This window comes from Capra hircus, chromosome 3 (assembly GCF_001704415.2).
Source record: "Capra hircus breed San Clemente chromosome 3, ASM170441v1, whole genome shotgun sequence".
Lineage (NCBI taxonomy): Eukaryota > Metazoa > Chordata > Mammalia > Artiodactyla > Bovidae > Capra > Capra hircus.
In genome coordinates this window covers 42,713,541-42,727,349 of record NC_030810.1, presented here as the reverse complement: position 1 = coordinate 42,727,349, position 13,809 = coordinate 42,713,541, and the positions used below count along the sequence as shown (strand labels likewise).

The 13,809-nt window shown below is 36.7% G+C and overlaps 1 protein-coding gene across 2 annotated transcripts in view; it reads left to right on the top strand.

Moving 5' to 3' along the window:
• Nucleotides 1-13,809, top strand: part of C3H1orf141 (chromosome 3 C1orf141 homolog) — a 49,941-nt gene that overhangs the window by 12,549 nt on the left and 23,583 nt on the right. The window contains exons 2-3 of one of the 2 annotated variants that reach the window (XM_018045346.1): nt 818-909; nt 4,855-5,012. In XM_018045346.1, coding sequence (XP_017900835.1) covers nt 835-909; nt 4,855-5,012 — 233 coding nt within the window. In that variant the 5' untranslated portion in view covers nt 818-834. The remainder of the gene's footprint in view (nt 1-817; nt 910-4,854; nt 5,013-13,809) is intronic. The other variant, XM_018045350.1, reaches the window with a different exon arrangement.

Genomic DNA, 13,809 nt, shown 5'->3' with positions numbered 1-13,809 from the left:
TGGAGCCCATTCAATTCAGTGAACAAAAATATGTTGAATGCATGAATGTCTACTCAAATTTTTTAAATAAATAAATAAAGTAGAGGGAGTTTGGGGTTGATATTCCTGATGCTTGCCTCCACTCTGCCCCTAGATATTTGTATTGCATTGTAAGGTACTTTGTGGCTTTTAATTTTCTCATCTGAAAATGGAAATAAATTAGACCAGGTTCTAGTGGCTAATATTCAAGTCCCTAAAATTAATGTGGACCATCTGAGCCCAGATGAGATTTGTAGCAAATTAATTAACTGGAAATATGAACTATTATGGCAGCAGATCCTTCCCAGCTTGGCTGCTGCTCCTTCTGTGTGACTGATTGCCTGCTAAGTGCTGTATTAACAGTCTTGGATCATTGACCAATTTAATTTGAATGTAATTAATTCTATAAATGTGAGCTCTCCTTATTTACTGTCACTAAAATTAAATCATGACAACAAGAAGATATATATCAAACTGCATGCCCTTGCTTCAGGTATGAGTCACATCTGGTTCTCATACAGTAATCTTGAACTTTCTTCAACTCAGCTTTAATCATGCTTTTAAAAATCCCTGGGGCCCACATGCTTCTGGGAATTCTCATCATACGAGTTTCTGTCTAAACCATTTGAGTGCTTCTACAATTGTGTGATTTGTTCCATGATCTAGAAAAGAACTGTATTCTTTTCTTTACCTAAAACAGTTTCGGAAACGTGTGTCTCTTAATTTGTGCCTAAATAATTAATTATATGTTTAATTTTGTTTTGGAGATTTATTCCTCCCCCCCTTTCCTTTTAAATAGGAATTTACTGACTGACAATGGCAGAAAGAGTCTTAGAGAAGTTGGATATTCTTGATGAGCAAGCAAAGACCCTCTTGGCCACAAGAGCAAAGGTTTGTAAAATAAGAGCTAAAATTCACGAAATTTTAATCATTAAAAGGTTATCATTTCAAATGTGAATGGGCTACAGACTAATTTTTTAAAAGGTAATAAGTGTATTAGTTAAAAGAGTCATTTATGTAATACTATAAAGAATTGATTAAATATACGAGATAACTTCCAGCCAGCTGTAATGTTTGGTTATGATGCATCTAACCTGTTTTTTGTTTTTTTTTTTCTTTAATCCTAAGCAGTTAAATAGTAAATGTGACTACTCCTGGGACTTCCCAGGTGGTTTAGTGACTAAGACTCTATGCTCCCAATGTAGGCACCATGGGTTCAATCCCTGATTAGGGAACTAGATCCCACATGCTACAGCTAAGTTTTCACATGCCACAACTAAAGACCCCACATACCACGACTAAGACCCAGTGCAGATAAATAAATAAAAATTTTTTAATGTGACTACTGTAGTTTTTACTTATATGTTAGACGTAAAAACTTGTTTAGTTGGTTCATTAAAAGGAAGAAAATGTTTGATACAGCTACCAAGTTAGAAATAAAGTTCTTAAAAAATAAACTGAAAAGTGTTTGTTGTTTAACTGCTAAGTCATGTCCGACTCTTTTGGAACCCTATGGACTGTAGCCTGCCAGGCTCCTCTGTCTATGGGATTTCCCAGGCAAGAATACTGGAGTAGGTGGCCATTTCCTTCTCCAGGGGATCTTCCCTATCCAGGGATTCAATGTCTCCTGCACTGCAGGGGGATTCTTTACCACTGAGCCAACAGGGAAGACCCCAAAGAGTGAGACTCTTATAAAATTAAATGTAAGATATTAATAAATAATACAGTTCTGAAACACCAGAGTTTTTACATGTGAGCAATTTAATTTGATTACAAAAAGACTTGTAAGATAATATAACAATGTGGATAAATGAAGTATATATAAAGAACAATGGAGTTTGCGAAATCAAGGAGGACACCACAGAGAGAAACTCTTACGTGAATAAACATATTTGCAAACCTGAAAATGAAAGCGTTAATGTTTGAATAATAATTTGTTTTTTTTTTAATATTTCATAATTATGTCCTTTCATTCAGAAAATAAAGTAGAGGAATATGGAAAAATGGAATACATTTGTTCTGTGATAGCTATCAAAATTTTGAATAACCAAACCAAGTGTAACTTAACTGAGGCAAACCTGTTAGACTTTGACACCCCAAAGTTTATTGCTTTTTAATTTTTTATTTTAAATGAATTGTAATTTACTTTAAAAGTATAATCAGAGATAAATCTATTAAATTTGTCACAAAATTTCTTTATACCTAAAAGGTTAAGTTATAATTAGTAATAATAGTCTTACTTTTCCAGGAGCCTCCTTTGCACAAATCATTTCCATGTATTTTCTCATTTTGTGTAACTATGCTTAATTCATGTGACTGACAGAAAATTCTCTTGAAGTTCTTTTAAAAGTATATAAAGTCATTAAAAAAATATTTTCTTAGTTTTCAAATTATATTTTTGGAAACAAGCAATATATATAGATATGTATAAAGAAAATTGTACATAAGGAAAATGATATAAAGAAATATTAATAGTTTTTGGCCTCTTTCCTCTAATCCTTTCCTCTGAGGCAGACTCCTTTTAGCAGTTGAGGTTTATCCATCTACATCTTTTGTAGTCTTACAAAGATCTACAAATATGAATGTATGACTGTATACATACATTTATCTTTACTTACAAATATCTATAATATAAATACACAGGTACATATTTATATACACATATATTTGTGAAGATAGATTATCTCTCTTTATTGACAAAAAAATGAAATACAATGTATAAATCAGTTTGGTAATTGCTTCTTTATTTTTTAAAATCTTTTATTTTGAAATAATCATAGACTCAAGTCCATGGATGGAGGAGCCTGGTGGGCTGCAGTCCGTGGGGTCGCAAAGAGTCGGACACAACTGAGCGACTTCACTTTCTTTCTTTCTATAGTTCCTTTTGGAGAAGGAAATGGCAACCCACTCCAATGTTCCTGCCTGGAGAATCCCATGGACGGAGAGGCCTGGTGGGCTGCAGTCTATGGGGTTGCAAAGAGTCGAACACAACTAAGCAACTAACACACACACACACAGAGTTACAGAAATAGTACAAATAGTCCCATGTCCCTTTCCTCAGTTGACCCCCGAAAGTCACATCTTACATGGTTGTAGTTCACTAGCCAAACCCAGTATGAGTCACATCCAACATTGATACTGGTGTATTACTGTTAACCAGACTACAGACTTTACCCATCATCTCCATTTTTTAACCTTTGTTCATTTGTATCTATAGTTTTATGCAATTTTATCACATTACAGATTGTAAAAACTACCATAATCAAAGCATATTATACCTCCATCCTATAAAAGTACTCCCTCATGTTACTTCTTTGTATTTGGATCCACTTGTTGTTATTGTTTAGTCACTAAGTTGTGTCCAACTCTTTGTGACCCTGTGGACTGTAGCCTGCCAGGCTCCTCTGTCCACGGAATCTTCCAGGCAAGAGTACTGGAACGGGTTGCGATTTCCTCCTCTAGGGGATCTTCCCAACCCAGGGACTGAACCCACGTCTTTTGCATCTCCTGCATTGCAGGCAGATTCTTTACCACTGAGCCACCAGGAAAGGCCATTCCCCCATCCCAATTCTGTCTCAATCCCCAGCAATGACCAATCTATTCTTCATATCTATAGTTTTATAATCTTGAGAATGTTGTATAAATGAAATTATTCAGTGTGTAAAATTTTGAGGTTGACTATTTCACTATGCTCTTGAGGTCCATTAAGTTTTTGCATGAAGTAATAGTGTTTTTTTTTAATGGTAAATCATATGTAAAATTTATTGCTGAGTAGTATTCCGTTATATGAACGTACAGAGTTTCAATTACTTACCCACTGAAGGATATTTCATTGTTTTCAGTATTTTGCTTTTAAAAATAAGGTTGCTAAAAAAATAAGCTGAAGTAAGCTGCTATGAATATTTGTGTACAGGATTTTGTATGAATGTAAGTTTTATTACTTTGGGGTGAATGCCCAAGCGTGTGTCTGCCAGGGCAGTGTCTGTCTCTCAGGATCAACCAGGTTAGAGCCACAAGGTTAGGTTTGAGTTCCCCCTCCCTGTGCCTCAGTCTGGAAATGGCCTTCAAGAAAAAGCTAGGCTATTGTAGGGTTGACCTCATTTGTTTCTCTTTCCTCAGGGATCATGGTCCTGCTCTGCCTGTTTCCTAATACCTGATTGTAGTTGTTTTCATATACTTTATCTGGTTTTCTAGTTGTTTATAGCAGAAGGGTGATTCCTGTAGCACTTAGTCCCTCACTGGCAGAAACCGAAGTGCTCATATCCTATGATTTCCTTTTCAAGTTATTATTTCTTTATTCCTCTGTGCAGTTCTCTGAGAGAGTTTTTTAGAGAAGATTTTCAGCTCCTTAACTCACTCTTCAGCTTCACCCTTTTTGCTCCTCAGTCCATCTGTGTCAATACTTGAATGGAATTCTCTTTTGATTGCTTTCTTAACTCAGTTTCTGGCTCTGGCTCCACCATGTATGTGGCTCCAGGGAGAGAAGTAGGTTGGAGGGACCTGCTTGATATGGCTCCAATAACTCTACGGATTAATAATTGTCTTTGCTGAATATATAGGTCATTCTTAAATTTGGAACTTTAGAATTCTAAACTTCAGAGGGAACCTTCATGAGCATCTAGCCCAACACCCTCACTTAATAAATTAGAAAAGAGTTTGTACACAAGGCCTCCAATTTTCAGTCTGCATCATTTTTCCATTGTTGCCTGCCACATGAATTCTGTGCATGAGGGTGCATGTATAAAGTGAGATTAATTTTGTCCTTTCCATACAGGATTTTCCTCACATGAAATGTACTCATTTTTTTCACTGTGTTATATTTTGGATTTGTTGCAGAAAGACTGCCTTCAGAGTCAAGTAAAGAGAAAGATTTCAGTGATACCCCTGACGTTTGATTTCCAGTTGGAACTTGAAAAGGATATTGCTACCTCCATATCTAAGACAAACTCAAAGATCACAAAAGACAGATCATATGGCACTAAAAAACCAAAAAGGTTACCATTATAACTACCTGAAACTTTCAGTCTGAAGTTTTAAAGCATTATTTTTATTGACTTAGATTGTGCTGTCTATATTAAATGTAAGCTTTGTCAACATAGGTATATTTCATAATGGTTATGAATTATAGTATGCTAGATTAGTATTCTGAATACTAGTTTATAAAATATTTATTATAATATTTCACCATAGTAGATGATAATTGTACATGGTAATTATAATTCTAAATGTTTAAAGAAAGACTTCTTGAGCTTTATTATATCACTCCAAGTTAATATCAGGATTTATTTCAAGCTTCAACCAAAATACTGCAAAAAAAAAAAAAAAGATATTCCTAGAAAACTAAGTAAGGCAGTTTCTCTGTGTACTTACAAGGGGTAGCCTGAATATGTAATAATTGGTCTTTCACTGGCACTATGCATGTATGTAATGAGGTATAATTTTTCTATGCACTAGAAATGTGGAGGAGACCCAAGACAAAAGAAATAGTAAGATATAGAATCAATAAGACTTCAAATCAATTGGGCATTTGTGGTAGTGTCAATACTGCTATTACCTCATTTATTTTTATTCTGTAGTAACTCAGCTTTCTGGTGGGCTTCCCCAGTAGCTCAGTGGTAAAGAATCCACCTGCCATGCAGGAGACATGGGTGTGATCCATGGGTCGGGAAGATCCCCTGGTGACGGAAATGGCAACCCACTCTAGAATTCTTGCCTGGGAAATCCCACTGAAAGAGTAGCCTGGCGGGCTACCCCATGTGTCCATGTGGTCACAAAATAGTCAGACATGACTTAGCAAGTAAACAGCAAAAACAACTCAATGTATTAAGGGCAGTTTCACAGATTTCAAACACAAGTCTTGGTGAGCTAAAATGATTTGCCCAGAGTCACACAGCTAGCAAGTGGCAGAAGCTAGATTTAAATACTAGCTACATTTAAATTTCAGAGCCTATGGTCTTATCATTACCACATTCTACAGACTGATTTCCAGCTTTTGGTCTTGGTGACTAGATGTATTTTGGTGTTTTGTACTTAGGTAGAGATCATAGGTTGAAAAGCAGATTGGGGTGGGTAAGAGATTAGAACAAGAAATGCTGAGCTTTGGGGCATCCAGGTGGTGGTATCTAAAAGACAGTTGAATAAACATGTCTGAATATAAAGTAAAACAAGACCATTCAGACTCAAAATACAGCTTACTCAACTGTATTTTTGTTATTTATGATTTACCAGGGTGTCAGAACATGTTTCTGTTGTGCAGAAAAGGAGTTTGTTTCTAGCACAAATAAATATTAATGATTTATATCCTTTAGCTTTATCACAAACTTCTTTCACTACTACTTTGTTTTTATGTAGATATGGCCAAAAATTTTACTTCAAAATCATTTATAGATCTATCCATGTTAAAATAGAATATTTTAATAATATATAGAAAAAGTTGCATAAAATAGAAGTTGGGCATGTAGAGAAGGGAAGAATAATATATCTTATTATATATTATGTATTATATAATTATAAATATTTTATATATGTATATATTTTTATTTTTATTGTATATATGTAAGCCATTATGTGATAGCATAATATATGGCCGATGACCCATTAGATACATTTAAAGATAATGTCAATGTGTCTTACGGCAGCATTTTCCAGGATGATACCATTGCTTTCCCCTTCCTGTCTGTAGATTATAGTTTGTAAAGGCATCATTGATCCTTTCTTTAGTGATAATATCAATAGCTGAGTAACGTTCCTTTGAATTGTTTAAGTCTGGCTAACTTGAAGTTTGAAATCAGTGTCTAAATTATAAAAACAAACCGGCACATGGTTTCAAGATTCAAAGACCAAGTACATTTTGTTTGATCAGTGCTCAGAGGATCAAAACTAGCACACAAGCGAAAAAAAAAAAAAAGTATGGGAAAATCAAAACAATTTACATCAGAATTAGGATATAACCCAGGTCAAAAGAAAGAAAATTTGGTTGAAGAAATTAAGAGGATCTAGTACCTCTAGATAAGCCCAACTGGCAGTATATCTAGGCTCCGAGATTTCCTTCTAAGACTACTTCTAACATTTTCCTCTTTTCAAATAATTTTTCTCATGTAGTGATTGTGTGCGGTCACTCTTGCTTGAATTGGCCCTAAAACAAGTTCAAATAAAAATTTCTTACAGATAACTTCATTTTTAATAGTAGTGCTGCTATCACATACTACAGTAATTTAATTTATTAACTTTATTCTACAAGTGTTGATTGAGTGACTGCTATGCTCTGGGCATCTGACAGTAACTGTGAAATATACCTCATTAGTGGGGATTCAGATAAGTGAACAGGCAAGCACCAGTTGCTACAGAGATTCCTAATGTGAGAATCAGCGAAAGTTTATAGAGGAAGGGGCCCCTCAGGTGAGACCCAGAGAGTTAGTTAAGAGGCATCAAGATTTAAAAGAAAGAGATTCCAGGCCAAGGCAATAACATGGACAAAGGGTCAGCCAGCGGTGAAGAAAAGTGCAGCTCATTTGAGGAACCAGAAGTAGTTTAGTGTTACTAGACTTGAAAGGGATATGAGGCGGAGACTAGAGACAGACTGGTAAGAAATTGGGCTAAAAGGGTAAATAAAGGCCAGATTACCAAGGGCTTTATGAGCCAGGTGAAGAACTCTGGAAAATCTCCTTCAGTGAAGAACCATTGAAAGGCTTAAACTGGAAAGTGCATACTTGGATTCTAGAAATATCAATAGGTAGTAAAAGAGGTTATTAAAAACTATGAGAGCTCCTCAGAGAACCTTACCTTTTAGAATTCACAGTATCTCCAAAAACTGCCTCTTCCAGGAAACCAGTCATCTTGCAACAAGTCCTTTTTCAGCCATTGCAGAATGATTACTTAAATAACATAGTATAAGGGGGCAAGTTTTTCCCCTCATATCAACAATGATACGCTGATTACCTTGACTATATTGCACAGATTTAAAATCTGTAGATGCAGCTCCTGGTCTTATATGTGTATGTATGCTCAGTTGTGGGCTTCCCTTTTGGCTCAGCTGGTAAAGAATCCACCTGCAATATGGGAGACCTGAGTTTGATCCCTGGATTGGGACGATCCCCTGGAGAAGGGAAAGGCTACCCACTCCAGTATTCTGGCCTAGAGAAATCCATGGACTGTATAATCCATGGAGTCGCCAAGAGTTGGACACAACTGAGCGGCTTTCACTATGCTCAGTTGTGTCTGACTGTTAGGGACACCACGCACTGTGGCTCACCAGTCTCCTCTGTCCATGGGATTCTCCAGGCAAGAATACTGGAGTGGGTTGCCATTTCCTCCTCCAGGGGATCTTTCCAACTCAGGGATCGAACCTGTGTCTCTTGCGGCTCCAACATTGGCAGGCAGATTCTTTGCCACTGAGCCATCTAGGAAGCCCCCTGGTCTTATAAGTTACATTAATTATAGCGGGATACCGACCTCTACCAGGGCTCACAAACCTCACTCCTACATGAGCCAACATGTCAGATCTGATTCACACAGATTTCAGCTCAGCCTAAACCTTACATCATAATCATGACCCACCAGTACCAGAGTAATTCCTACCAACTGCATGCCTTTTTCATTTTTGACCTCTAGTCTACTGCTACTCAAAGTACTATCTTCCATCCAGCAGCATTGGTATCACCTGGCAACTTGTTTGAAATACCGAATTTTCTGACCTCATCCCAAACCAAAGCTGCAGTTAACAAGATTCCCCAGGTAACCTCTGTGGACACTAACAAGAAGTACTACTCTGGCCTTTCAAACATGGAGGAATCGTTAAATACAGATTGTGGGGCCCCACTGGCAGAGTTTTTGATTCTGTAGTTCTGGGCCGGGGCCTGATAATTTGCATGTCTGGTTAAGTCTCCAGGTGACACTGATGCTGTTGGCACAGGGACCACCCTGCTCTAGCTGTGCCCCCAGTGTAATCATGCTGGTCAAGAAACTCCATGCTTCTTCTTGAATTGATGGATATCATAGCAACACTCAACCTGGTGTTATGACCACCTAGATGAAACAGGGTTGAACTGTAGTTGAGTTTTGTTTTCAGAGCAGTGGTTTTTAACCCATCTGCATATTAGCCAAGGAGCTTTAAAATAATTGGATTCAACTTTTAATTAGTTTGGAGTAGGGCCCAGGCATTACTATTTTTAAGGTTTCTCAGATGATTCTGAGAAAAGCTAGGATTGAGAATCATTAAAATTCATGGGGCTGCTTTCTCAGTTACTCTTACTCCCAGAGAGATCTTTTCCATGTTACTATTAGCTCAAGATTTCTGCATTTTTCTTGTATAAATGGGAACTGATAAAGGTGATAGCCACAAACACCCAAGATTTGCTGGAAAGACATTCCTGGGATGATTTTACTGATAGGCAGAGAGTTTTATAATAATTTGAAAATCTCTGTCTTTTGCCTTTCATTTGTCTATGGTCTTTAAGACTTGTCAGCAAACACCAAAGCTACTCTTCTTTGCAACTTTTCAAAACTGGACCTCTTATAAAAGAGCCATACTCATTTTAACAAAAGTCTTTTTAAAAAATTACCTGGAACATAAGTTTTAAAAGAGAAAAAAAGTGATCTCTTCCATACTGGATTCTCAAGTGAAAATGGTAAATTTACCACTTATTAAGTGCTAAGAACTAGGAAACAAGTTAGGGGCAAGTAGACATATTAAGAATACTTTTTCTTTAGATTAATAAGGGCTTCTCATTAGAAGAATTACTTTCCTAAAGATAAATCCAAAAGAATATTCCTTTTTAAAGTATTTTTATGATAGAAGGATAAACTTGCTATACAGGAAAGATAATGAAATATGAACAGAGAATACGATTATAGCCTATAACGAAATTTAATCAGTCAAATTCTGTCTTCCTTAATTCAATACACATGTCTTATACTCTGTGTGACATTAGCCTGGAGATTAAGAAGATGGGGATTGTTCGCCACTGATCCACTGCAAAAGAATCTTCTCTCTCACTGACTGATGCTACCTGAGTCCCAAATAGCTTGACCTTCATAGTTGCTGCAGGAACCCACACTCACTGAAATGAGTAAAGAACCGCAGGCCATTTAAGGGGACTCATATGAAGGAGGGAGATAAAACTAAATTCTCATTAACAGGTGACTCCTAATGAAACACATTTAAGGGAGGAAACAGAGGAGCCTTTAGAAAATCTCTCTGAAACAGGGGGAAAGGGGATTTAGAAAAAAAGACTTTTTAAATGAAAAACTGAGTACAGAAATTAAAAATAGAATACAGATGAAGACTGCATCGATAATCTAGATGATCAAATAAAGACACAATCTTATAAAAATACCGCCCTCAAGGCCCCTGCCACAAAATGAAAATCAGGTTAAAAAGAGCCGTGTAGGTACAGTCTTAGGATACTCAACATGAAAATATACATACCTAAATCAGGAGAGCAAGAAACAGATGGTGAGGAAATAAAAGAATTATAAGAAAAAAGTGTCATTTAAGACAGACTGGAATTTTCACATCTAAAGCTTTAGCAAGTACTAGACTTCTGGTAAAATTACTCAGTTTCAGACAGGGGAGAAAATAGCAGTTAATTATAAAGGAAAAGACAGCAAATAAGATTCATGTCTCATCTGTATCTCTGAGGCTAGAAAACAGTAAAACCTTTCCAACTTTTAAACCAAATGGCAATCCAGGAATCTGCTATTTGGGTGAATCATCATTTATATTTGAGAACAAAACAGAGACAAGTTTTTGGACTTGAAAGACTTTAGAATGTAATCTGCTTATTTCTTCTCCCTGAGGAACCTACTTGGAGAAATATTTTTATCCAAATTTAAATTAAGTATGAATAATATAAAGATCCAAACAGTATCTTTATTACACAAAAATGTATTTGAAATTTTTCTATGGTGCCTGAATGAAACTCTGGATTTCCATCTCAAAATGGCTACTCTATAAAAACACAAGGCATTCCAAAGAATTGCCAGGCAAGTGTTCCCTAAGAGATTTCCAGTTGAGAAGAGGCAGCCTTAGCTCAGCTGCCAGGCTTTCGTCGGAACTGTGCCTTTCTCTGGTTTTCTTTGGTGTTCCAGTGCCACTCCACGCTCCATTCCAGGCCCGTGCAACAGCCTTCCTTTAATTCCCAGCCCACGCAGCACAAATCAAGGCCTTCACCTGTGTTCCCTGTGGCTCAACTGCAACAGGATATAATTTCGCAGGGGATTTTTCTAACTGTAAGACAAAAAGGGGGAGGGAAAGGGTTGAATCTTTTAAAAACGCACATAGCCCCAAACCAATACAACTTACAAAAAACAGATTTATAATTTTATGCTAGTGAAGTCACCTACCACATTTATAACTCCAAGTCCAATTCCTCATATTTTTTTTTGAGAACACAGTACTAGGAACACAAGTTGTACTCCTAGACTCTTATCCCCTCCATTCCTTCTTTCTACTGTTGGGAAAACTCTCCACAGGTGTCTTGTATTTCTGTACATTTGTGAGCAAAAGCACTGGCTGCCTTTGTTCCTATCTTTTCTAGGACGTTTGTATAGCAGACAGCTTTGGAAGACAAAGAAAGTGCCCTCTTCTGAGCAAGAGCAGGAACATTACTGCCCATTAAAAAGATCTGGGTTCCCTAAATTCAAGGTTCCATTCCTGTAACATAACCCAGTGTGTGTGCTGATATCATCTGGCGTTCTGCTTATTGCCCTGTGGAACTGGGGCTCAGAGAATTAATGCAGAAGATACCACTCCTACTGCTGTGTGTGATAAATGGTCGGTCGTCTCTGAACCAGGAGTCTCATGTCTTCCAAAAGAGATGAAATTGTATCAGGCCCACTTGTTACTTTGTAAGTAGGGTCAAATCTGATTTTTCACAGCTCTTCACACCCACTTGGAGGAAAGGAGCTAGGGGTAGAATAACACAAACCTTGTTGCTTCTCTTAAACTCAGTAGTAAACAAAATTGTGGCTCATTCCTCAGTGACTAATAGAGTATTCTTATCCAGGTGCCTCTAAGCTTAGAAGGAACCTATTTCATAGCTATTTTATCTATCCTATAAGTCTACCTGCTTCTAGGTAGCAGGATTTATAATTTAGTTATGCATAAACTAAGTCCACAAAATTAATCCATATAATAAAATTTTAAGTAAGAAAGAGAACAACATGATAAGGGACTGTGTAAGCTAAAAATGACATGATTAATTGAGGACAGAGTTTATATAAAGTTTATCTTACAAGTATCTAGCACTTAGTTCAGTTTTTTTTTATTAATTAACTGTGCATTTACTAAAGGACCAATAAATAAATAAGTAAATAAAGCTGTCATCTCCCAGGAATTCCACAAACTTGCTTTCCTCTCATAAGCACTTTGAATCTTTAAGAGTATTTTGCAAAATTAGCATGTTTAAGACCTCCCCAAAGAATGTTAAAATGACCATAATTTGAGAAATTGAAAGGAAAAAAAAGACAATAAAAAGGCACAGTACTAGTAATGGGAAAGGAAGAGCTATAAACACGGATGTAGAAGAAATTAAGATAATTATGAGTACATTGCTTCCCAGTGGCTCAGTGGGTAAAAAATCTGCCTGCAATGCAGGAGATGCAGGAGACACAGGTTTGATTGCTGGGTCCAGAAGATCCTCTGAGGACGGCATGGCAACCCACTCCAGTATTCTTGCCTGGAGAATCCCATGGACAGAGGAGCCTGGCAGGCTACAGTCCATGTTGGATGCAAAGAGTTGGACATGACTGAAGCAACTGAGCACATATATTAACTATGCTGCTTTGAAAGATGAATCTGGTAATGGATGATCTGCGAAACTATAAATGGTGAAAATAAAATTAACAACAAGAAGAAAACATAAATAAATCAATAGCTAGAAAAATTTGAGAAAGCTGTCAGAAAACTGTCTTTTACCAAAGCACCACCTTGAAGTTGTGTCAAGGGTGAGTTTCTTCAAAGAACTATTTAAATGGTTTCTGAGCATAGACAAAGATGAAATACTTCCAATTCTTCTCATGAAGATAACTTTGATCCTCAAGTCTGACCATGAGAATATAAAGCGATTACAGTATTTCACTTATAAATATAGACTTTTAAAAAATCTAAAATAAAATATTAACTGTTTCATTGTTCTCAACTCAGGACCATATAAAGCAGTTTTATATTTCTCCATTTCATTCTGACCATTTTTGGTTATTAAATGTTTGTGCAGTTTAGTATTTTGATCTTGCATATTAGTCAAGGCTTTCCCTTCACACATATGTAAGTCTAGTGACATTAGAGGACCTGAAATGAAAAGGGGATGGCCAGCAATTTGATTCTTTCTGTCCTAACCTGTAAGTGGGGGTGGGTGTGGTCTTCCTCCAGCACATCTCCTCCTCTTCCCTCTTTTAATCTTTTTTTTTTTTCCCCTCTGTTAGGGAACACTGTTGTGATAGAGCCAGCTCCTACCAATTCCTTAGAGCTGAGTGTTGAATTTGCAGGGATTTTGTGAGATCATTGTTAAATACAGTCATTATTTTAATTAAATATGTAAACTAAGAATTCAATGACACATTAAAACAAATACTGAAAACCCATCATTTCCTCATTATTTTCTACATTTTATTATCTATTTTTTTGAAGCCCCTTAGTTTGCTTTTATTTCATCTAACAGAAAGTTCTATTTGTGCAAGGGATCAGACATTGGGAATTAGAGCTGGGAGGGGGCAGGAAAAGGGAAAAAATAGCCACATCCACTATCACAGATGGGTCTTCCCAGAACTACCATGTGGGAGTGAATGAGGGAG